This window comes from Peromyscus californicus, unplaced genomic scaffold, assembly GCF_007827085.1.
Source record: "Peromyscus californicus insignis strain IS unplaced genomic scaffold, ASM782708v3 Scaffold_18__1_contigs__length_77618521, whole genome shotgun sequence".
NCBI classification, from domain to species: domain Eukaryota; kingdom Metazoa; phylum Chordata; class Mammalia; order Rodentia; family Cricetidae; genus Peromyscus; species Peromyscus californicus.
The window spans coordinates 55,459,138-55,482,164 of record NW_026294480.1 but is presented as its reverse complement, the minus strand read 5'-3'; the positions used below and the strand labels follow the sequence as shown (position 1 = coordinate 55,482,164).

At 44.4% G+C, this 23,027-nt stretch overlaps 2 protein-coding genes across 6 annotated transcripts in view; one reads left to right on the top strand and one right to left on the bottom strand.

Moving 5' to 3' along the window:
- Positions 1 to 23,027, bottom strand: part of Arhgef28 (Rho guanine nucleotide exchange factor 28) — a 300,377-nt gene that overhangs the window by 132,710 nt on the left and 144,640 nt on the right. For 4 of the 5 annotated variants that reach the window (XM_052743476.1, XM_052743480.1, XM_052743479.1 and 1 more), the window contains exons 7-10: positions 19,191 to 19,260; positions 4,611 to 4,622; positions 4,140 to 4,192; positions 3,580 to 3,640 (exon numbers count right to left, since the gene is read on the bottom strand). In XM_052743476.1, the coding sequence (XP_052599436.1) occupies positions 3,580 to 3,640; positions 4,140 to 4,192; positions 4,611 to 4,622; positions 19,191 to 19,260 (196 nt within the window). The remainder of the gene's footprint in view (positions 1 to 3,579; positions 3,641 to 4,139; positions 4,193 to 4,610; positions 4,623 to 19,190; positions 19,261 to 23,027) is intronic. The other variant, XM_052743477.1, reaches the window with a different exon arrangement.
- Positions 16,770 to 18,424, top strand: LOC128113646 (60S ribosomal protein L36-like). Its single transcript, XM_052743482.1, has one exon. It carries the CDS (start codon positions 17,770 to 17,772, stop codon positions 18,079 to 18,081), a length of 312 nt encoding a protein of 103 aa, XP_052599442.1. The 5' UTR covers positions 16,770 to 17,769; the 3' UTR covers positions 18,082 to 18,424.

The window sequence follows — 23,027 nt, the reverse complement described above, 5'->3', positions numbered from 1 at the left end:
AAAATTAACCATAGAGGTTTTGGAGGACTGAGGGCAGATAAAGAGACAGGAAGTAGTAAGGTGGGGCTGAGAGAGGATCTCAGCCCTTTTGTATGGAGGAACGAGAGAAAGGAGGTCACTGGTGGCTTCTCTGCCATTTCTCTGATCATTCAGGTTCTTACCCCAATATCTGACTCCTGATTTTTTATTGATAAAGAATAATTAGATAAATGCTTCAGTTAGGACATCAGGTGTGTGGCCCATACAACCTCATTTATACTCTGGAATATTCCTTGCTGACAGAGCAGGGCCATCACTTTTCAGAAGCTTTTGTCTTTCATCTAAGACACTGGGACTGTGGCCTCACAGTCCTCGGAAGAGGAACTTAACTTTCAACTGGGATTCTTAATTTCCAAACAAAGCCACCCAGAGTGAACTTCTTTAGCAGGAGTTTGCCAAACAGCAATTGATCCAGCAGCCTGCTGCTTGGCTGGTTCTGGGTGGCCTATGTATCCTTGTGGCAGGGATTCCACGCAGCTCACCCGCCCACTGCAGGTCCCACGGTCTGAACCCTTACCCAACAGATGTTCTCTCCCATCCTCCATGGCACAGCATTGCTGCTCAGTCTTGACCCCAGCTCTGCTTAAATGTTCAACCCCATTTCTTCATCTCACTTAGTCCTGTGGACTCAACCCAATGGGTCCATTCTTCCATCACTGGGCATGGCATTGCATCTAGCTCCTTTTCTTCCATGGCCTCCAAAAGCTTTGTCCTGCCTCCTTCCCCTGGCTGTCTACTGTGAAAGAATCCCTCTGTCTTCTTGTGATGGCCACAGAATCAGATTCCAGCCCTTCGACTGATGATTCTCTCTTTGAATAAAATCCTAATCCTGCAATTTCTCGAGACAGCAGTCTGAGGCTATGAGCGCGGCGCAACATAAAATCCTAAGCTTACTTAAAACACAGAAACTTTTTCATGGTTTCTTTTCATGCTCAATTGTGTGATAGATGACAGGGCTGGACATGTTTGCTATAGCATCCACAAAGAACAAAGCCATTGTTCCTGGACCTAACATCCATGTCATCTTCTCAGCATTGATGTCAACTACTCACTCTGGCAGGTCTGGTGCACTGGCCTGGATGAGCTTCCCAGCTATTTCATGCCTGTTAATTCCTATGATCAGAGCCATTGCTAGTGTATAAACTAACAGCCAATATGATCCTGAGGCTCTGAGGGGAAGTCGTAAGGAACTTACCCTAGCCTGACCTGTGCAATAGGATAGAAGCACATTGAACTAAGCCTGCACCTCCTCAGACACACTGCTCACACATCCAATGCTCAACAGTTGGGAGGGGCTGCGGCCGACGGTTCTGGATGGCACAGTCCCAGCCACAGCCATCGCACAGAAAGGTCTACCAGAACAACGCTGATACAGTTGCCAAGTCGACACGACATTTGTGCCACACAACTTCAAATAATACAATACGGCAGACTTAACATGTCTATCCCACATATTGTATCAGCAGTTCCCAGGAGTCCGGACAGACTCCCAGCACACACACCAAAGACTAGAGTGTTGAAGTGGCCTCTGGGGGGCGCAGTTTCCCATTCCTGCCTCCGGCTGCAACCGCCTGTTGCTCACTGATTGCTGCCTTCTTCTCTCTCAGGGGTTCTTTGTAAGTCTCTTCTTATTTCTTTTATAAAATTAGGAGGGTTTTCCCCCCTTCTTAATTCAAAAGTTTAAATAAACAATAAAGCAAATGCTAGAGTCAGAAAGGCATATCCATGGCCCTTTTCATAGGTGGCTGGATATAAATTTTACTTGGTTCTCTCTCTGTGTCTCTCTCTGTTCTCTGTGTCTCTGTCTCTGTCTCTCTGTCTCTCTCTGTCTCTCTGTCTCTGTCTCTGTCTGTCTCTCTCTTTCTCTGTCTCTCTCTTTGTCTCTGTCTCTCTGTCTCTGTCTCTCTCTCTCTCTCTCTCTCTCTCTCTCTTTACCTTCCTAATGTTCCTCTCCAGACTCAATGACGTCACTGACCAAGCACTCAGCTTGGGGGGTGGGGGCGGGGGGGGGGTGGCGGCTACTGCAGTTTACAAAGCAAAAATCTTCTCGCCCAACAAGTACACCAGTGGGAGACGGGGGAATTTTTAGAGCCCCAAATTAAAAATAATCCCACTATTTAATACTTTTGACAGCCAAGCCCTCCTCCCCCAGCAATTTGTCTGAGTAAACATTCTTCAAAGCTGACATTCCCAGGAGTGTGATGCAAACCGTGGATGAGACATCCTGTATGCATGAATAACAGCCATGCTCCCAGCTCTGTGGCCCTCAACAGTCATCCATTCCGTGATGTTTGCTTTTTTTTTTTTTTTTTTTCTGCTTCCTCTTCCTCTGTTCTGGGCTCTGGAAGTAAATTACTATTCTCACAGATGTGTGCACACTGCCCAGTTGTGCTGTTCCAAGTTCAGCAGCACCTCGGGCAGGCACATCCAGCAAACCACCGCTGGCTAAGGGCCAAACCCAGAGCAGCATGCTCAACGACACTGAGGGCGCTTCCTCCTGGCCTCCTCTAGGCTACGGGATTTCCCAACTGTTGTAACAGCTCTGACACGTGTCTACCAAGGATGCCAAACACAACCAGAACCTCCAGGAAGCCCTCATGATGCCTCCGGAAGTCAACCACCTCTGCTGCTCAATGCACTCTAAACTCTCATTAGCTTGGACAACTCTCCTTAGCTGCAGGCCCAACCTCCTCACCCGGGGCCACTTCCAAACTAGCTCTGCTCTCATGTGGTCTCTGGGTGTGCAGGGTGTTCCCTCCACACTGCACCCGAAGAGGGCTCATGCACATCCCAGGCACTAGGCATCTACTGGCAGCCTGGCCCGCCTCCTCCTGCCCCAACAACTTCATTCTACTCCCCTTGCCTCTAAATAATTCCAGGGATATGTCTGTGATCCAAACTAGCCTTGAAGAAACAGAAAATACCTAGAGGAGAGACCTGGAGAGGAGCCCAGGGAACTGAGACTAGAACATCTGGGAGTAGATGAGAAAATCCAGGTCCATGGAAAGAATCACTTGTAGCCCCTCCCCCACTTAAGGGGCCCACACCTCCACCACAGCATCTGGTCTTCTCCTGAGGCCTGGGAGTTAGAGGTAGACCACAAATGCTCATGTCCGTAGGAACATACTGAGCAGCATTGTGAAACAGACAGAATACACCCAAGTCTATTCCTATACTTCCACTCCATGGGCTCAGGGGCTTCCCTGAAATGAAGCCCCCAGTGCCCTCTACATTGAGATAATGAGGTAACCATGACAACTACCATGCCAGAATTCGGCAGCGTGAAACTCCTCAGGAAACGTTTTAAGTTCTTCCTGTGTGTTTTAGACTGTAAATAGAAGTTGTAACATGAAATAAAATTGAAACATGAAAATTGAAAATGAGAAAATGAAAGAAAATTGACCTAGGTAGGCTGAAAGAGGCAAGCAAGGTTCTCAAGGAAGAATATTTCATATTAAAATGTATTTTCTTTTTGTTCACCACCTATCTGGCCCATGGTACCCCCCATAGCTGCAGGGAATGTAGCATTATGGAACATACCCGAATCCAGGTGGTCCTGGTCTTCGTGTTCATTCAGTCCATCCTCCTGGCTTTTGACACACTGAAGAAGACACAGATGAGACAGTTCATTAAATTCCATCTTTACTATACTGATGCTTATTTCTCATGAGCTAGAATGACGCTCTTGGAAAACATCAATAAAGCCACATCACTCACATCACAACACGTAAACGGGAAATCCATCTGTGTTTATAATTAGCATTGAGGGCTAAAAATAAGGAAAGGATATGTGTCCTGCTAAAACACACCTGAAAGCTGTCCAAGGATAGAGCAGTATCAGCAAACATCCATGGAGGAGAAGCTTCCAGTAAGTATGTTCTGGAGGATGCTGTCAACTAGCCCGTGTATACAACAGAGACTACTCAGGAAGACAGCGAGGTTTGGTCATGAAAGTGTATCCCATTGGGATCCTAATCAAAGAAACTGGATCTGGGGCACACTCCTGCCTACTTGTGGATTTTTATGGACACCGGCTCAATTGTCATGTCTACTTTAACACACCAGAAAGACAGTGAGGCCAGGCAACCATCATTCCTTACCTTTCCATTGTCTTCCTCAGGTGGGGATCGGCCAAACTCCAACTTCTTAATCTCTGCGAAAGAAATAACTCTCATCAGAACTGCTAAAGAGAACTTTAGTTTTTTAAAAAAAAAGGAAACAAAGAAAAGATGACAAGGTATAAGCAAGGCATTAGCTAGGTTTTTAGACTAAACTTAAATCAACCCTACCAGAGAATGAAGTATTTGATCACCTGACACCGCCCCCCACATCCCCTATAAACACACACACACACACACACACACACACACACACACACACACACACACACACACACACACAGATATTATTTGTATATACTAAGATGGAAACAAGGCAGGGAACTCTCACTGTAGATCCTGAGGCTGTGGGGGTGGGAGGGTATTAAATAAATCAGTGCCCTTGACTGCAAAGGAAGGATGCTCATCCCTGAAGCTTCTACAAAATAGCATGCTGATGCAACTGGTACCCACCTGAGCTCGTCTCTTCCCCCGGATTCCATAGATGGCAATGGGAGGAAGAAAAATGGCTAGTTCACTCTCAAAGAAACCCAGCTGTCCCTTCTGCAGCACTAAAGCGGGGCATGCCACACAGCCCTCAGCACCCGACCTCAGCTGGCAGGGCTGGCTAAGCAGCAACTGGCCCTAGATGCCCCAGATGTCCCCTTCACTGCAAAGCTGTTCCTGGAAACCACGTTCAGGATGTTCTGTGATGAATAGGAAAGCCCAGGCAAGGCGGTGTTTTTCTCTGTTCCTTGACCGATTGGTTCTCTTCCCAAATACTCAGTTTCCCAGGAACAAGCGCAAAGACTGTCAAAATGGCCATGGGGTACAGGACATCCCCAGCAGGGGTAAATAGCTGAAAACTTTTCACCTGAATTTAAAGAAATATACGACCTTGCTGGGCCTTAGGGTCTCTTCTGGAATCTCAGTTTCCCAGCCCCCAAGGACCTTTTTGATGCGGTCCCAGAGAAATGCCAGGAATTTTCCCAGAAAGTTCATAAACTGCACATTCCCTACCCTCTGGCTCTCCTGCTAATCTCAGTTGCCTGCTACCTCACACCTCCAAGTGGATTTATTCAAGCTCTTCGTACTGCCAGGGGGTTAGTCTATGTTCTGCACAGGACATGTACAAAGCCTTATGTATACAGCTCTCCACGACAAACCAGACAATCAGGGTGACAGGTTGCAAAGACGGGATAGGAAGTGATGGGGCAAGAATGGAACAGTCACACACTCTGCTGGTCACATGCTTTTCTTTAAATGCTTAAGAATAACTGAATCTGTGCTGGAGGGACGGCTCACGTGCCAAGACTACTTGCTGCTCTCACAGAGGACCCAAGTTCAGTTCCTAGCACTCACCACGACTGATAACTTCAGCTCCAGGGGATCTGACACCCTTTTCTGGCCTCTATGGGCACCCACACATACATGTGTGAATACCTAGACACAACACACATAAATACACATAAGGGAAAACAAATGATATTTTTAAAGAATAACTGGGTTTCTCTTATATCCAGCAAGCAGTTCCACAATGACACTGGACAACTGTGTATTGATCATGAACTCATAATGCTTACTAGGTTTCATGATAAAAATGAAAACATAATAACTTCAATTTTGTGCGGTTGTGGCAACAGAGAATAGAGACAAGGTTGTACTGGGGCCCCGCCTGGTGGTTTATACAGTTAGCGCAATGCCAGCTCTTACATGCACTTCCCAAACTGGCCTCCGGGTGGCAGAAGAGTAACATTTGCGCAAGGACCAGCCATACAAGTGAAAATAGGCCAGGTTTGCCTTTGAGAGTGTATGTACCCTTTCAGTGCCGAAAGTCCAAAGCAAACAGTTAAAGCAAATTTTCCAGTCCTCTTCACAGATGCACAGAACTGGTGCGAATCGCCTGCTGTGGTGTTTGTCACATAGGAGTCGCTGAGGAATTCCTCTGGGAACTCATGCCTACATGATAAAACTCCAAGTAGAGAAGATCGCTACAATGTGCCAAAGAGAGTAACCAGAACGAAGGCTCCGGGAACACATCTGCACTACCCAGGAAGGGGATCGTGCAATTCCATCCTGCTGGCTACAGGCTGTGCCCTTAATGCCACTCCAGACCACTGTTTTCTTAAAGCATCCCATACATGCAGGCATTTATTCTGAAGAGCACGCTGGAAAACAGGATATGGCCTGTTATCCATTTGTAATATCAAAGGGTTCATTCAGCTTTCTCTCTCAGCCCCACCTCCAAATGACCATGATCTTGGCACATTTCCATTCCTACATTTTCCCCTTACAGTGTCCTGTGATCTTTTATTATTATTATTATTATTATTATTATTATTATTATTATTACCTTTTAAAATATCTGCTGTTAAAAAAAGGACATACTGGAGGTAATCATATTAAGCGAAAGAAGCCAGTCTCAGAAAGACAAATAGTATCTATTTCTTCATTTGTGGTTCCTAGATCTTATATAAATGCATAAAATTGTGTATGTATGTAAATGAAAGAAGAAAAACCAGGGGCAAAGTAGACTAATAGGATGGGAGGAAGGGTGAGAAAAGAGAGGGGTAAGAGGCATGGGAGGCACTCAACATATAATATCTACTTGGTAAAAAACATCAAAGACAAATAAAATTTCAAATATTTTTAAAATCTGATATATATATATACACATACATATTCCATAACAAAATGACAGATTTTCATTATAATTACTTTTAACTTTAAAAATAACTTTCAAATACATAAAAAAATTCTCACTCTAAAATTACTTTTTAAATGTGAAAATGTGCAGATTCTGATGCATAACTCATCTTTCATTAACTTAGAAGCACTAAAACCAGAATGACATCTCAGAGTTGCACAGAGAATATGGTGTTCAATCTACTGAGCTTTAATTAAATTGCTCCTGGAGCGTTTCTGCTAAACGAGTGGGCTCCTTTTACACTAGTCCAGGGTCCCACCAATTGCACAGTGCAAGCAAACCACTTGTTGCTATAGCAACCTTTGGTTGACAATAGTATCAGTAACTCTAGCTATTCTGCTTTAAGGGCCTGTTAATGTTGTCTTCAAAGGTCTGCCCACAAGGAAGGATTACCTCTCTAAATCACACTTACCAAACTCGATAAACATGTTTTTTTTTTAAATATTGCCAAACTATAATAAAACGAGAGATAATCTCTAGTACTTATGTTCACTAATGACACAGCACCAACAAACAGGGATTTTTACCCCAGAGATAAGTAGCTGTAAGATTAGTATCAATGTCTCATTAAGATTTGCCTGGTGAAAAGCTCACCTCCGTGTACAAGCTTTATTACCTCTTCTTGCAAAATGGAGCCAGAGTCTAGACTTATGCAACAAAAAGTGAGCCAGAACTCTCTCAACAGTCCTGTGGCTAGACATAAGGATCCTTCCTCTAGAAAAAGAAGAGCAGAAGAAAAGCTCTCACCAGGGCTAGGCTGCCCACAAGTGTTGCCTTCTACTATCCCACTCTACTGTCGGCCGGCCACACCTAATAGAGACCGGCAGAGATGTCCCGCACATAGCTGGCAAGCTGGTACTGATATCCATGTGCTCTGCCTCCCTAACAAGTAAAACAGCACCCTAATGATGCTGATCCTCACCCTACAACCCCTCTAGCAACACACTAATTCACACATAATTCAATATCCTCTTGGGTATGTGTCACATACCTGTAATCCCAGAACTGGGGAGGCTGAGGCAAGGGGCCACCCTGAGCTACACAATATGATAACCTGTCTCAAAAAACAAAGTCAAATAGTCTTTGAATGAGTCCTTTGCTCCTCGAGGGCAGTGAATGCATTCTGGAAAGAGACTCTGGACTGGGATCAATTTGGTTTGGGTACCAACAATTGTATCCCCTGCCTGTTACACACAAGGTGGAGAACTAACAACTTCCCCACCCACCTACATTTGGTACCCAAAAGACGTCCATCTGATGAGCTAGAGTGGGTGTCAGGCCAGCTCTGGATGGGGAGAGAGGAAAAGTTGCTTGCTTCATCAAATTGCTAATTGGAACACTTGCGGTCCTAGCATTATTTCATTACTAAAGTTCTGGCAACCAGGCTGACTGGAGAGACCAGGGCTCTGTCCCCTGTTTCTTCCCACATGCGTAGCTCTGTCACCTCTCTCTTGACGCACCAAGGTTTCACTGTTGACTTATTCACTTCCTTCTCCTGCTTAGTGTTTCACCCCAAAATGAATGTGCAACTCTCAGTGCCAGAGAGCTAACATGGCGAAGGAGACGCTCTTAATTCACCAACTATTATGATGCTTGAACTTCTGTGGAATTCCTCCCTCTTGCCCCAAGTGGGAATATTAATGAAGCACTCGTGTTGCTGGCCCAGCATAGTATGACGTGGAGGAAACAATGAGGCAATTATCCACAAAAGTCCCAGTGAGTCTTTTCCTCCAAAAGCCCAAACATTACAGGCAATCCCACAAGCTACAGCAGCAGAGATACCAATGCAGAGATGGAATCTGGCCCTCAGGTACTTCCCCCTGGGTTGGCTCAAATTCATCTTATTTTTATATTTGGAACTATGCAGAATGAAAAAGACATCTTTGTGAAATGCTTTTATCAAAATTACTCTTAATACTTTTTTTCTGAGCCACAACAGTCATTGTTTAAGAAAACTTGAAAAAATAAATATCAATATAACCACCATCAAGGGAGAATCCAGCAAATTTTAATGTAGGTTATGCTTATCTCACCTTGCTGGGGTGCAGTGCACATACCACACTATTCATTTGTTTAAGGCATACACACAATTTATTTGGCTTTAGTATGGTCCAAGGTATGCAACCATTACCCACCATCAATTTTAGAACATTTTCCTCATGCCAACATAAAGCCCCACAGCCATGAGCAATCATTCCCCACAGTTCTTCAACTGCCCTCTGACCTCCTTCCCACAGCCCAGCCCGGACAGCCACTACCTTAATTTCTCTCAGTGGTCTGCCTACTTAAGATATGTGATACAGGTGGAATCATGGGGTCTTTTGTAATTGGCTTTATAAACACAGCACCATGTCTTCAAGTCCTATATCAGGACTTCTTTATTTTTTAATAATTAAAATCTTTCTTTGGAGGGGGTGGAAAAATGGTTCGGTGATGAAGAATACTTGCTGATCTTCTAGAGTACCAGAATTCGGTTCCCAAGACCCATGTGAAGCAGTTCACAACAACCTGTAATTCCAGTTTTATTAAATGGGGAAAAAACTCAACTACAGAATTATTATTAGTATAGATGCTCTACATTTTCTATGCTTGAGTGAAAAGTAAAACAGGATTCTCCACACAAAAAGGCTACATGTGAAATACGGAAGAATTTAAACCAGGAGGCATAAATGCAGCCCCTATCTGTATTTTAAAAGTATCAAACATTGGGGGAGGGGAAATCAAACATTTAAGGAAGAGTTCTGGACTTAAACACATCTCACATAAAATTCAACTAAAAACACAGTCCATGATTTTTTAAAATGTTTATTTTTACTTTAGGATATATATATGTGTGTGTGTGTGTGTGTGTGTGTGTGTGTGTGTGTGTGTGTGTGTGTGGTGTGTGTGGCGTATGTATGTGTGTGTATGTGTGTGTGTGTGTGTGTGTGTGTGCGTGCGTGCGTGCGTGCGTGCGTGTGTGTGTGTGTGTGTGTGTGTGTGTGTGTGTGTGTCGGATGTATGTATGTATATATGTGTGTGTGTGTGTGTGTGTGGCGGATGTATGTATATGTTCATATATGTAGAGGAACATGTGCATGTGCATGGGTATGTGCACGCCAGAGGCTAACATTGGGTATCCTTCTTCTATCACTGTCCACTTTATTTACTGAGTCAAGTTCTCTCACTGAACCCAGAGCTGGTATCAGGCAGGATCTCTCACTGAACCCAGAGCTGGCCATCGGGCAGGATCTCTCACTGAACCAGAGCTGGCCATCAGGCAGGTTTTCTCACTGAACCCAGAACGGGCCATCAGGCTCCTCTTGCTAGCCAGACTGCCCCCAAGGAGCCCCAGAGCCCCTGTCTCTACCTCTCAAGTGCTGGGTTACAGGAAAGCCTCCACATTGGCCCTGCTTTTAACTTGGGTTCTGGGAATTGGAACTCTGGTCCCCACACTTGGAAAGCACAAGCTATATCCACCAGGCCATCTCTTCTGTCCAACTTTAAAAGCCACTGCATAAAGAAAAATTTTTGAATGCTAGTGAATGTCATCACACACACACACACACACACACACACACACACACACACACATACACACACAAGTACTTTTGAGTTAAACTACAAATTTGGTTGTTATTCTGAAAATATTTAGGGAAACATTAGAAATCATTTTTAAAACATTTGATACTCTGATCTTCAGAAAACTTACCTGGTAAAAACTAATGCTGCCATGGACATTCAAGTGGAGTGGAAATGATATTTTTTTTCTTTTTCTTTTAAACTTAGTTATCATACAAAATACTGTACAAGTCTGTGTGTAGATACACACCTTCTTTCCTCTTGAGTAAATGTCATGTGATGATCCTGTTTAATCTGTCTCTTATAAACTTTTACATCTATGCACATTCTATCCCTAGGTTCTCAAGGGTGAAAATTTCAATCATGGCTGGGAAGGGAGACAATTTCAGCCTCAAAATCATCAATAAGCAGAAGCTCTAAGAAAGTTATTAGATCTCAAAGTGAAATTAGGGCATAATTTTCCTAACTTAGTCAACTGCTTAAGTAAGATGAAGTAAGTCACCTTTCAAAGAGATAAACACAGTGCGACTTTAGGATTGCTTTTATGTTCTGTGATTTCACTTAGAGTCTACTTCAAGAAAGGGATTCTTTGGCTGCATGTTTAGGATAAGTTATCCAAATCTATTCATCCTTAGCTGAATTTTACACTTGTCCCAAGCCTGTTAATTTGACCCATATGGAAGAAAGAATCTAAGTTAAGAACGAAACAAATTTATTGCCTGGAGGTGAACTATGGGGAGCCTGTGGCCTGTGGGCCTCATAAGGTGGTTCAACCAGATGATCTGTAAAACTTGTAGCTCAAACCATCATCCTTCAGTTTTGTGATATAGTGGAAGGTGAGGAGACTTTTCATTTATGTATGGGGAAAAAGCTAGTATTGTTCTAACAATGTCCAAGATGGGCCAGCTCTCAGCTTGTCTTTATCCTTGGACCTTTATTGATGAAAGTGGTTTCCATTTAGGAGAAACAAGACTGGCAAACTCAACTCTACAGAAAATTTGGAGAAGGATGTACATCCCGATAGAGTGAAAGAAGTAACTGCAAACCACTTTCTGGCTTAGGGGAATGTTAACTATAGTCTTTCTGTAATTTTTTAAAATGTGTTTTTTTTTTAAGAAACTTCATACTTATTTCCATATTGGCTGCACCAGTCTGTACCACCACCCGCAGCAAGACAGCTGTACATAGGAACTCACAGTGTCTGGGACAGCACACACAAGATTTGTGCAAGCCCATACCAGACAAAGTCCGAGCGTGGAGGGGATATGGGCACACAATTCCATCTCTAGCTGTGGAGCTATTGGCAGTCGCTAGTGCTGGGAGTGGGAGAAACAGTATTCTCTAAGACTATGGCCCCTGGTAAGTAGACCATATTCCAATGGAAGACCACAAATCCAAGAATAAATGGGCGGCACAGATTAGTCTTGAAGGGTTAAAAAATAGGACACAAAGTTGGAAGGGTAGGGAATGAGGGTGCTGAATCTGAGAAGATCTGGGGGGCGGGGAATGGGGGTGCTGAATCTGAGAAGAGCTGGGAAGGCGGGGTGAGTATGATCAGAACAAGTTATATGAGACTCTCAAAGAACTAACAAAAATTATTTTAATTGACACAGGCTTATATATATTTACATGTACACAATGTATCAGAGAAATTTGCATTTCTACCATATCTTTGATTTCAGAGCCTATAAATTCCTCTTTTCTAGTTCTTAAAATATCTAAGGTGTGATAAACTACAGTCATCCTACTGTGCTACAGAACAGTATGTTCCTTTTACATGACAGTATGTTGGCATCTGTCATACAAATTCCCCATATTACCTCCTCCCCCTCCCCAATCTCACACCTTCTCAGTCTCTAGTAATCATTTTTCTACTTTCTCCTATGATGTCAACTCTTGTGACTCCCTCTGATGGCTGAGGGCATACACTATTTGTCTTTCTGTGCCTTCTATTTTAAATCACTGAAAATGCCCAAATTCCGTTTTCAACATTGTAGGTGTTGCCGTTGCCTCCTCCCCCTCCTTCCTCCTCCTTCTCCTCTTCCTCCTTCTTTTGAGACAGGATTTTTTGTGTAGCCCTGACTGTCCTGGAACTTTCTCTGTAAACCAGGCTGGCCTTGACCTCACAAAGATCTGCCTGCCTCTGCCTCTTGAATGCTAGGATTAAAAGCGTGTGTCATCACCACCACTGTCTGGCTTCCCCTACTTCTTAGGGAATGATTCTGATCAGGCCTTAGATACTCCAAACTAGAGGAGGAGGTGGTTAGATCTCCAATTAAGTCATCATCTAGAAAACATCTTCCTCAATGATAGACTCAACCCCCAACACCTCAGTTCTCAGCTGCCCCAGCTTAAAGTCCTTACATCTTGATGAAACACTTGTACCATATGCAAATATTCTAAAAAGTCCTGAGTTGCAGTATTTAAATAAAACATCTTAGAAAGGAAACCGTGTGTGGATAACAGCCCTCTTACTCTCCCAACACTTTCTCACAGGAAATACTCAAATATACTCAAATACCAGCTAGCCGTTCTACTACTACTACCTATACTTCAGTACAAGCTAGAGTTACTTAACTTACACTTAGAACCAGGCATCACGCACTAGACCACAACTACAGGAGATACTGAACAAGTGCCCCACCTTAAGCATTAAATGACACCACACCTCTACTCCCCTCCCTCCTCTGCCATTTCCATACAAGCAAACGGAGCTGAGTAGCTTTCATAATGCTGAAAAGCCAGTTCATGGCAGAGCTGAGTTCTGAGCTGTCTGCCTGCTGCCTGGCAGCATGTGTCATCAAGACGAGTCTGAGCATGCGTGGCCACAAATTTCCCCGTGACAGAAGCTTGAGATTAGCATTTCCAGGCAATGATCCTGATGTTACACTTTTTCCATCGCACAAACACGGGAGAAAATTCTAGACCAGCAGTGTGAACATGCAGTCAATAGATTCTCTTGTCTGGGAGTGGTTGGGATATTGGAATGCAATGGGTGAAATAGCAGATAACCAACTGACTTCTGGCTGCCTAGACGAGATGTGCTACTTACGAAAAATCTCTTCTGAGCTACTCTTCATGAAGTAAAGTCAATTCTCAACTCTCAGAAATGTCCCTTCTCCATGACCACTAGTATGTGTGCTCCATGAGTGCCCACAGCTTCCTGCAGTTCACACCCACAGACTCAGTGCCTAAGACAGGGCCTGGCATACAGCAAGTCCTCGAAAATGCTGGAGGAAATTACTAAGATAGAGTTGAGAGCAGGGGTCTCGTTGCTTGCTTTTGGTGACTGCTGAATCTCCAGGTCTCAAATAGTGCCCAGTATACAGTGGGTACAAAACAGTTACAGACCATTCGAGGAGAGAACCCACAGGACTCCAGCTGCCTGCCTAGGCTGTGTCTTGTGTTGGGTTCTTGGCCTCTCTCATCAGATCCACACAGGAGAACAGCTGAGCCTGCCCAGCCCCAAAGGAAACGGTTTTGCCCTGTTGGAACTCATGTTCCAATCCCCATTTCCTGTTTCCTTGTTAGTGAAACTATGGTGGGCAATACTATGGGGAGACGCTATTGTATTATTAGTCAGAGACCAATGACACAGAAGTTGAGACAGCATACCACACAGATGGTTTATCCCATCAACAACAAAAAAAATTTTCATGGATGAGTATGCTCAAACTATATTGTTTACATGGACCATAATCAAATCCACTCATTTGTGTGATTAATATATGGTAATAAAAATAAATACTAAAAACTGATAAAGAACCTGGATTTGAACAGTGGTACCTAGGTTATAATAGTTCTCAGCTTGGCTATGACCTATAAGCTCCAAGTGGGCAGGGCCTCTTACACACCAAGAACTGTGAGAACCAGGTGTCGTGGCTCACAAATTTAATCTCAGCACTCAAGAGGTAGAGAGGCCAAGTAGTCTCATATACAGGAAGGCCTGGGTCTCAAAAGCACAGAAATACAAAGGGAATTCTGGCAGGGCATCAGGAGGTGCAGATGGCCTCACATGCACAAGATGACCCTGAGTGGTTTCATATACACCTCCCTAGACATTTGCAGAGAATGTCACTGCGCTGATAGATACTGAGAACCTAAGTGGTGGTGGGAAAGGAGGCATGAGGAAAGATCAGGGACGATGTGGAATGGCATCATTCTTCAGAGTACCTCCTCAGACCACCTCCTAAGGATCTTTCATTGACAGTTGAGTTGAATGAGGCTACCCAAGTTCCTAATTCTTGACTTACTAGAACCTGTGACATATCAAATGCATTCTGGGTCTCTAAGTTAGGTTTCAGAGAGAGCATTTTCCATGGACTTGCTGAAAGGATCCTTACTTTTCAGAACATCTTCTAGTTCTGTGCATTGCTCCTCAGAAAATCCTAGGGTGTAAAGTAGACGCGTGGTGCACACCTGTAACCTCTCAGAGCTTGGGAGGTGGAGGCAGGAGGATAACAAATTTAAAGTCATCCTTGGCTACATAACAAATTTAAGGCCACCCTGGTCTACATGAGACTCATTCTCAGTGAATTGGGGGAATAAAACAAAAGAAAGTCCAGAAGGCAAGAGAGAAAACGGAGCCTATTTCTTCTCAATGACTTTGTCTGTGGTGGTTTCAATAAGAATGGCCCCCATAGGCTCACATATTTGATGGAACTCTTTGAAAGGATTAGAAGGATTAGGAGGTGTGTCCTTGCTGGAAGAGGGGTGTCACTGGGGGTGAGGGGTGGGCTTTGAGGTGTTAAGACCCATGCCAGGCTCAAGGCTCAATCTCTCCCTCTCTCTCTCTCTCTCTCTCTCTCTCTCTCTCTCTCTCTCTCTGACACACACACACACACACACACACACACACACACACACACACACACACACACACACACCACCTGCAGACCAGCAGGTAGCTCCTAGCTACTACTCCAGCACCATGGGTGCTGCCAATGGTGCTGCCATGCTCCACACTGTAATGGACTAAACCTCTGGAATTGTAGGCAAGGCCCGAGTCAAATACTTGCTTTTATAAAAGAGTTGCCTTGGTCATGGTGTCTCTTCACAGCAGTAGAACAGTGACTAGACAGAGCCATTTAATTTGTCCAGAATAACTCGCCATTATTCTCCAAGTCCAATTGCAATCATAAAATTATAAAACCATAATTGGCTCACAAGAATAATAATAAAATCATTTATCACACTCACAAAGACAGCAAAGTTAATTTCCAGGCTAAAGTCATTACAGTTCTTTATGACAGCGACAGCGTCTCCACCTCAACTCACTACCACAGCAGGAAGAGAGGGGCGCAACCTATCTAATCTCTGATGCACCTCAAAGAGACCATCAGTTCAGCATTAAGAAGAAATAAAAGAGGACACTTTTATCTGCAGGATGCATGTTCTTCCAGTGGAGTCTTGTGTAGGCATCTGAAAAGAAGAGACCCAAGTATCTTCACTTTAGTGGAACACTGCCCTCTACTGGGAGGTACAAACAGCATCTGACATGAATGCTTCAATGCAGTCTAGGGCTACATTTGCCTGTTAGTTATGTGGACCTGGTGGACTTGGGTTTCTTGCCAAATTCTTTTGGTTTGGTGCCTGCTGTTCTGTTTGCTTGATTATCCCATAGACCCATCAAACTCAACCTGTCTAAAACTGAGTACATTATGGGTCACAGTCCTACTTTCTAGGCCAGAAACACGCCCCAGACACAGAACCGTCCTTCTCCCCACAACACCCATCTCACTCCCTACAACATTCATCTGTCCCAACCTCACCTAAGACAGCATTCCTCTAGCCCCACCTTGCCTAAGACAGCATTCATCTAGCCCCACCTCACCCCTGGCCTTAGCTTGCCATGGTATACCCCTTCTGCATGGCTTTCTAGAGTCCTCTGGCCAGTCCTCTGCCTTCCATTTGGACCCTCAACTGGAATCGCCATTCTCCCAGAGTGACCTTGCCAAACAGCTGTTTAAAACAGCTCCCAGAATTCTCAGGAGGAAGCTCCGCCCCTTGAGTCTTCCGAAGCCCTGCCCACCTGGCTGCTCTCAAGCCCGTGTTCTTGGTGTTTCTACCACCACACATGGGTGTGCCGATGGGAAAATGGCCTGCATTCTCCCTATTCATCTCCTCTATCTGGAATCCCTGCCCTCACTAAGATCCCAACTCCAGGGGCATAGCTTCCATGACACCCGCCTTGGCCATGCCACTGTCACAGGCTACAACATGCTTGAAGCAATATTTGCAAATGACTCATGGAGCACTTCCCATGCTGTGCCTGGAGAGCTTGTTTTCCTGTCCAGCCACAACTGCAAGCCCCTCCCCCCACACCCCCATCACACCCACCCACCCCCAGCTCAAGAACTCCAAAATCTAACACATATTTAGACCTCATTTTATTCTGAATTAGTTTAAAGGTGGAGAATAAGGGAAGAAAGATGCATGAGATAATCTCTATTAAAAAAAAAAATCAGAAGTTGACTTTTTAAAAGGGCTGGAGGCTTAAGAAATAAAGGTGATAGAAAGATGCAGTGAGTACTCGGAACTGGCAAGTCAGAAACTCACTGCCAAGTATGTCTATCAGCCAAGTAAGAAACCCGATCAGCTACAGTTGGCACAGCAAAAGTGGGCCAGAGCTTAGGGGAAGCCAGCGGTCCTGACACAAGACCAGGAAGAAGTCTCTCAGCCTCTCTTGTAATCTTCAACGAGAAAACTAACATCCCCTAGACTACCTCCTAGGGCAGGCAGAGCAGCCAGCATCAACAGTCACAGAGCAGAGCCAAGGCAATTCCTCCTACCCCAGGCCCAGGAAGCTCAGGAGCTCGTTCAACCCAGCAGCAGGTGAAGTGTGTGTGGATGCCACACAGACTCCAGCCACTCTTCATAAACACTCTTTCTCCAAGGCTTCTTTTCAGCCAACACAAAGGCAAAGACCCTAAAGTTACACTGTCTGTCAACTACTGGGAATGCAGCCGCTCTGTGCTGCTAATTAAATGCAGGATCAAGTACTAACCAGCTGTGAACACCCACGGCAGAGAAACAAGGATTCGGCCACATCTGTCCCTGACTCCAGCATCTGGGACCGTGCTTCTCACTGCCATCAGACCGGCATTCCTTTACATTCTCTGATAGCACATGAAGTCCCATCACTATCCCGAAATTAAATTGATAATTAATTCTACTCCACAGACATAAGAATAACCGTATATGTACACATACTTTCAAAAAGAAATCAATGTAATACCCTAGCTAAAACATGAATATAATACCCTAGCTAAAATATGCAGCAAAAGAAACTGATAAGGAGATCATTTGTAGTTCATCATTAACAATGTTTTCCTGTGCTGTAGCAGCCGCCATCACAGAGCAGTCATGGCCCTGGGTGACTCCATGGCTGTGGACCTCAACAAGAGCAAGGTGACAAAGAACATCAGCGAGCCCGGACATAGCCAGCACCGCAGCCTCACCCATGACACCAAGTTCATGTGGGACATGATCCAGGAGGTGTGCGGCTTCATGCCCTACGAGCAGCATGCCATTGGACTGGTCAAGGTGTCCAAGGACAAGCACACGCCCAAGTTCATCAAGAAGAGGGTGGGCATGCACGCACATGCACACCAAAAGGAAGAGAAACTGAGCAACGTGCTGGTGGCCATGAGGAAGGCCAGGACCAAGAAGGGCTGATGCCCCCGCCCCACACCCTCCCCAATACACGTTTATGTTGAAAACAAACAAAACACAATGGTTTCCTGTGCACACAATGGTTTGTGTAACGCCTGGATTTGGAGGGAAACTAAGATTTTATTTCACATGAGAAACACAATAATGTGCACAAAGCCATGTAAAAATGCTTCCTACAAAAAAATGCTTAGTATTCAACTTACTATCAGAATTATTTGTATAGGGAAAATATGTGAACTACAGTAAGGCTTTTTTTACATGCACCCCCCCAAATCCCTGCCATGTTGAACAGAATGAGGAGCAATGCCATTCCTGCTGGCAAATTGAGTGCTCTGAAAAAGGGTGGCTGAGTGATTCCTTGTGCCTTGATGTGGAATAATAAAAACTATATATATATATATATATATACACACACATACATACATATATACATATATATGTATGTGTATATATTTTATATATGTATATTTATATATATACATATATAAAACCTTAGAGTGGGAACCTTCCCATTAGCAGAACTGCATTCAAACTTGGTATAGGCTCTACAGGACTGACTCCTGGGTTTTCAGGAGCATTCTGCACCCTGACAAACACCCCTGGTACCTCCTCTCTAGATGATAGCAGTACTGTCCGCTCCTCATGCCAACATGAGGAAGCATCCCCGTGAAGATCCACCAGTCCAGCCCAGAGGAAGAGTTACACAAAGCTTCAATGAGCAAAACAGCATATGGTCTACTGAGGAAGGAAAGAAGGAACAAAGCTAACTTTGGAAAGAGGAAACCAGGTCATGGGGAGACAGACAGACAGACAGACAGACAGACAGACAGACACACACACACACACACACACACACACACACACACACACATAAAAGAAAAAAAAAAGGCTGAGATGGAACTCTGAAGATCTGGACAACAAGGACCTGGCCCAGTGCTAGCAAATGGGTAAATGCTAGCTGAATAAGAAGCCAGGGGTGTGCTGTATCCACAACCCCAGATCTTTGTTTCTATGCACCTTATTTCCTGCTATGCTTCACTGTGTACTTCAACAGACTCGTTAGCAACCCCTGCATTTTCTGGGTTCCCAACATGGGGCAGGGGCAGGCATACCTTCTTCGGTTTCTGCAGCTCCAGAAGGCATGGTTGGTCTCTCTTCTGTCTTGGCTTCTTGCTCAAGAGCCTACAAGATAAAGGGGGAGAAATCGCTGAAAATCATTTTGGGCCCCAGAAACGCAAAAGAGAGGTAAAAATGACCATCACAGATCTCAGAGCTGGGAAAGCTGGCAAGGAAAGTGTGAGTGTGTGTGTGTGAGTGTGTGTGTGTGTGTGTGTGTGTGTGTGTGTGTGTGTGTGTGTGTGTGTTGGGGGTGGAGGAAAACCCTGATAGAGGAACACAGAGCCAATATCCAAGGATGACAAGAGAAGCCAGATGAAACCAAGGAGCAAGGGTAAAAACCTTGCCACAAATCCTCACTTTTTCTGCAGTTCACAACCACAAGTTTCTCAGGAATGCAATGTATAAACCACAGAAAGGACCTTGAGACAAAAAAAGGAGAGCTGAGTGTTGGTACACCTGCCCTACTGGAGTGTCCTATACCCACACCATACACAGGTGATGTGAAAGGACCTGATGAGGAGGTAGGAACCACAGTCAGGGTGTATCCAGAGTGACCACAGGTCAAAAAATATGCAGGCTGGCATAGATTGTCCCTGACTGGATCCAAGTCTGGGACATCTCAAAGCCAAGGCAAAAAGCTGCCTTCTTGTGACCATGATGATTTTTTTATTGAGATTCCCTTGACCGTGAAAATATGAAGAAACAGAATTAGATGTTAATGAGACAAACAGTTAAGCAGCCCAAGATGGTATCAGCACAGGTTCTAAAATAAATCTTCTGCCTCCTTGGGTGGAAAATCAAACAACTATCATAGCTGGCAGATCCTACCACAAAATTAGGCCAGTGGATTGAGTGCCTCGTTCTCTGACTATTTCATAACGTCCTACGGTCAGAATATGTACCCAATATACCAAACTATGAAGGGACGGTGGGCACTAAGTGCCTAGGCATGCACCATGGGCTACCTCTGCCAGCGTCCCCTATAAGAAGTGTTCTTCTCTCTTCTGGGTCCCAGGAGATTAGGAAAGGACTAGACCATATCTACAATGGGTGCTACCAAGAAAGTATGATCTAGTTAGTTTTGATTGTCAACTTGATATAGCCTAGAGTCACCTGGGAAGAGGGGATCTCAGCTGAAGAATTCTCTTGATCAGACTGGCCTATGGTCATGTCCCCAAGAGACTATCTTGACTGATGATTGATGTGGAAGAGCCCAGCCCACTATAGGCAGCACCATCCCTAGGCAAGTAGGCCTGGGTTGTCTAAGGAAGCTAGCTGAATCAGGTTAGATGGCTCATCAAATAAGAGCACTTGCTGCTCTTCCAGACAACCTGGATTTAATTCCCAGCATCAGCATGGGGGCTTACAACCATCCATAATTCCAGTTTCAAGGGATCTGATCACGTCTTCTGACCCCACCTGGTATCAAGCATATACATAGTACACATACCCAGGCAAAATATTCATACACACAAAACAAAACAAATAATCTTAAAAGATTTTTTTAAAGAAAGCAGAGCGTGAGCCAGGGAGCCAGCCAGTATGCAGCATCCTTCCATGGTTCCAGCCTCCAGGCTTCTGCCTTGAGTTCTTGTCCTGATGTCCCCTAATGATAGATTGACACGGAAGTGTTGGCCAAATAAACCCCTTCCTCCCCACATGTTTGAACACTCGGGTCCCCAGCAGTGAAACTGTTTTGGAAAAGATTAGGAGGTGTGACCTTGTTGGAGTGTCACCCCCAGTGGCACACCTATGCCAGGCCCAGTCTGTCTCTGTCTCTGTCCTCTGTGTCTGGGTCTCTCTGTATCTCTGATGCTCTCTCTGTCTGTCTCTCTGCCTCCTGCTTGTGGGTCAGATGTGAGCTCTTAGCTACTGTTCCCAAGCCATGCTTCCCACCATGATAGTCATGGGCTCACCCTCTGAAACTGTAAGCAAGCCCCCAGTTAAATGCTTTCTTTTATAAGTTGCCTTAGTCATGATGTCTCTTCACGGCAACAGAACAGTGACTAGGACAAGTATTTATTACAAATTGTCATGGTATTATCATCAACAGCTACAAGACAGAGTTGTGGACTATTCCTTTACACTATGTGAAAATAATGTCACCATGATTAGTGTAGTAAAAAGCTAAATGGCCAATAGCTAGGCAGAATTTTCAGGGTAGAAAGAATGCTGGAAAGAAAAAGACAGAGTGCCAACCAGACACAGAAGAAGCAGGATGTACAGGAAGAGAGGTAACAGCCACGAGCCATGTGGCAGGACATAGATTAATAGAAATGGGCTAATTTAAGTTATAAGAACTAGTTAGAAACAAGCCTAAGCTATTGGCCAACCTTTCATAATTAATAATAAGTCTCCATGTTGTGACTTGTGAGCTGACAGCCCAAAGAAAAATCCATCTACACAAAGTGAAAACATGAAACATTCTTTTTTTCGAGACAGTGTTTCTCTGTGTAGCTTTGCGCCTTTCCTTGATCTTTCTCCGTAGTCCAGGCTGGCCTCGAATTTACAAAGATCCACCTGCCTCTGCCTCCCGAGTACTGGGATTAAAGGCATGCGCCACCACTACCTGGCAAAAACATGAAACATTAACCACTCTGACCAAGTATGGCTTCTGAAGGTGATGAAAGGCACAGTTTTGGTGCATGAGAAGGCAAGCTAAGGATTTGACAAGGTTTTATCATTAAGGTCTAGAGAGCTGGAGGTAACAGAGATGTGCCCAGACCACTTAGAATGAGCATGTTTCCTTGAAGGAACAGAGTATGGCCATGGTTCCATGTACACAGAGCAGCTGCCCAATCATAGTCATACAAAATGGATTTAAGTACATATCAGATTCAATAAAACTTAAATTATTTTTTTTCCCTCCCTCCTTTCTCTCCTTCCTTCTTAAGCTTTGAAACAGGGTCTTGGTATGTAGTCCACACTGGGCTAAAAGTTGTAATCTTCCTGTCTTAGCCCCCAGAGTACTGGAATAATAGAAGTATATATAGATATAGATATCACTACTCCTGGGTAGCAAGAATATATTGTACGCATATAATATATGTCATCAAATTAATGTTTACTCTTCACAGTTGTCAAAGTGTAGTATACACATCCCAAATAAGAATTGCCTTCGGGGGCTAGAGAGAAAACTCAGTGTCAGGAGCACTTTCTTCTATTGCGGATGACTACTGTTCCATTCCCAGCAACCACGTGGCAACTCACAACCACCCTTCAGTCTAGTTCCAGGAAATCCACCACCCTCTTCTGGTTCCATGGGCACCAGGCAGATGTATGTGCATGTATGGTGCACACACATACATGCAAGCAAACATGCATATACATAAAGTAAAAGTAAACGAGTGATAAAAATAATTTGCCTTTTGCTTATACTTACAATAACATCTAACCACGTAAGATAGAGCAAAACCAATTTTAAATTCAAGCACATACAGAAGCATCTGTCATGGCAGTGGGAGTGAATGGCTGGCTGTCAGGAGGAATGCTGACCTTCTCCCTACCTTCCCAGGCTCCTTGTTTACATCCTAAGCAATGGGATGACCGGAGTAAGCCACCACACCTAGCTCTTAACTGGTTCTCTGATTTTTTTCATGAAACGAAAACCTCAGAAATTAGTCACTCAGCTCTCTTGCCATCATTATTGTAGAGCATGGTGTCTCATTTTATTAATCCCATACCTTTTCCAAAGTCAGTTATCTCAAATGTGGGCAATATCAACAAATCCAGCTGAAGGATTCGGTAGTGCTGCAAATGCCCGGTGTGTGCTGCACAGAACTGGTCCTCTTCTTTCTAGCTTAATCACCACGTGACACACTGCTCTCTGA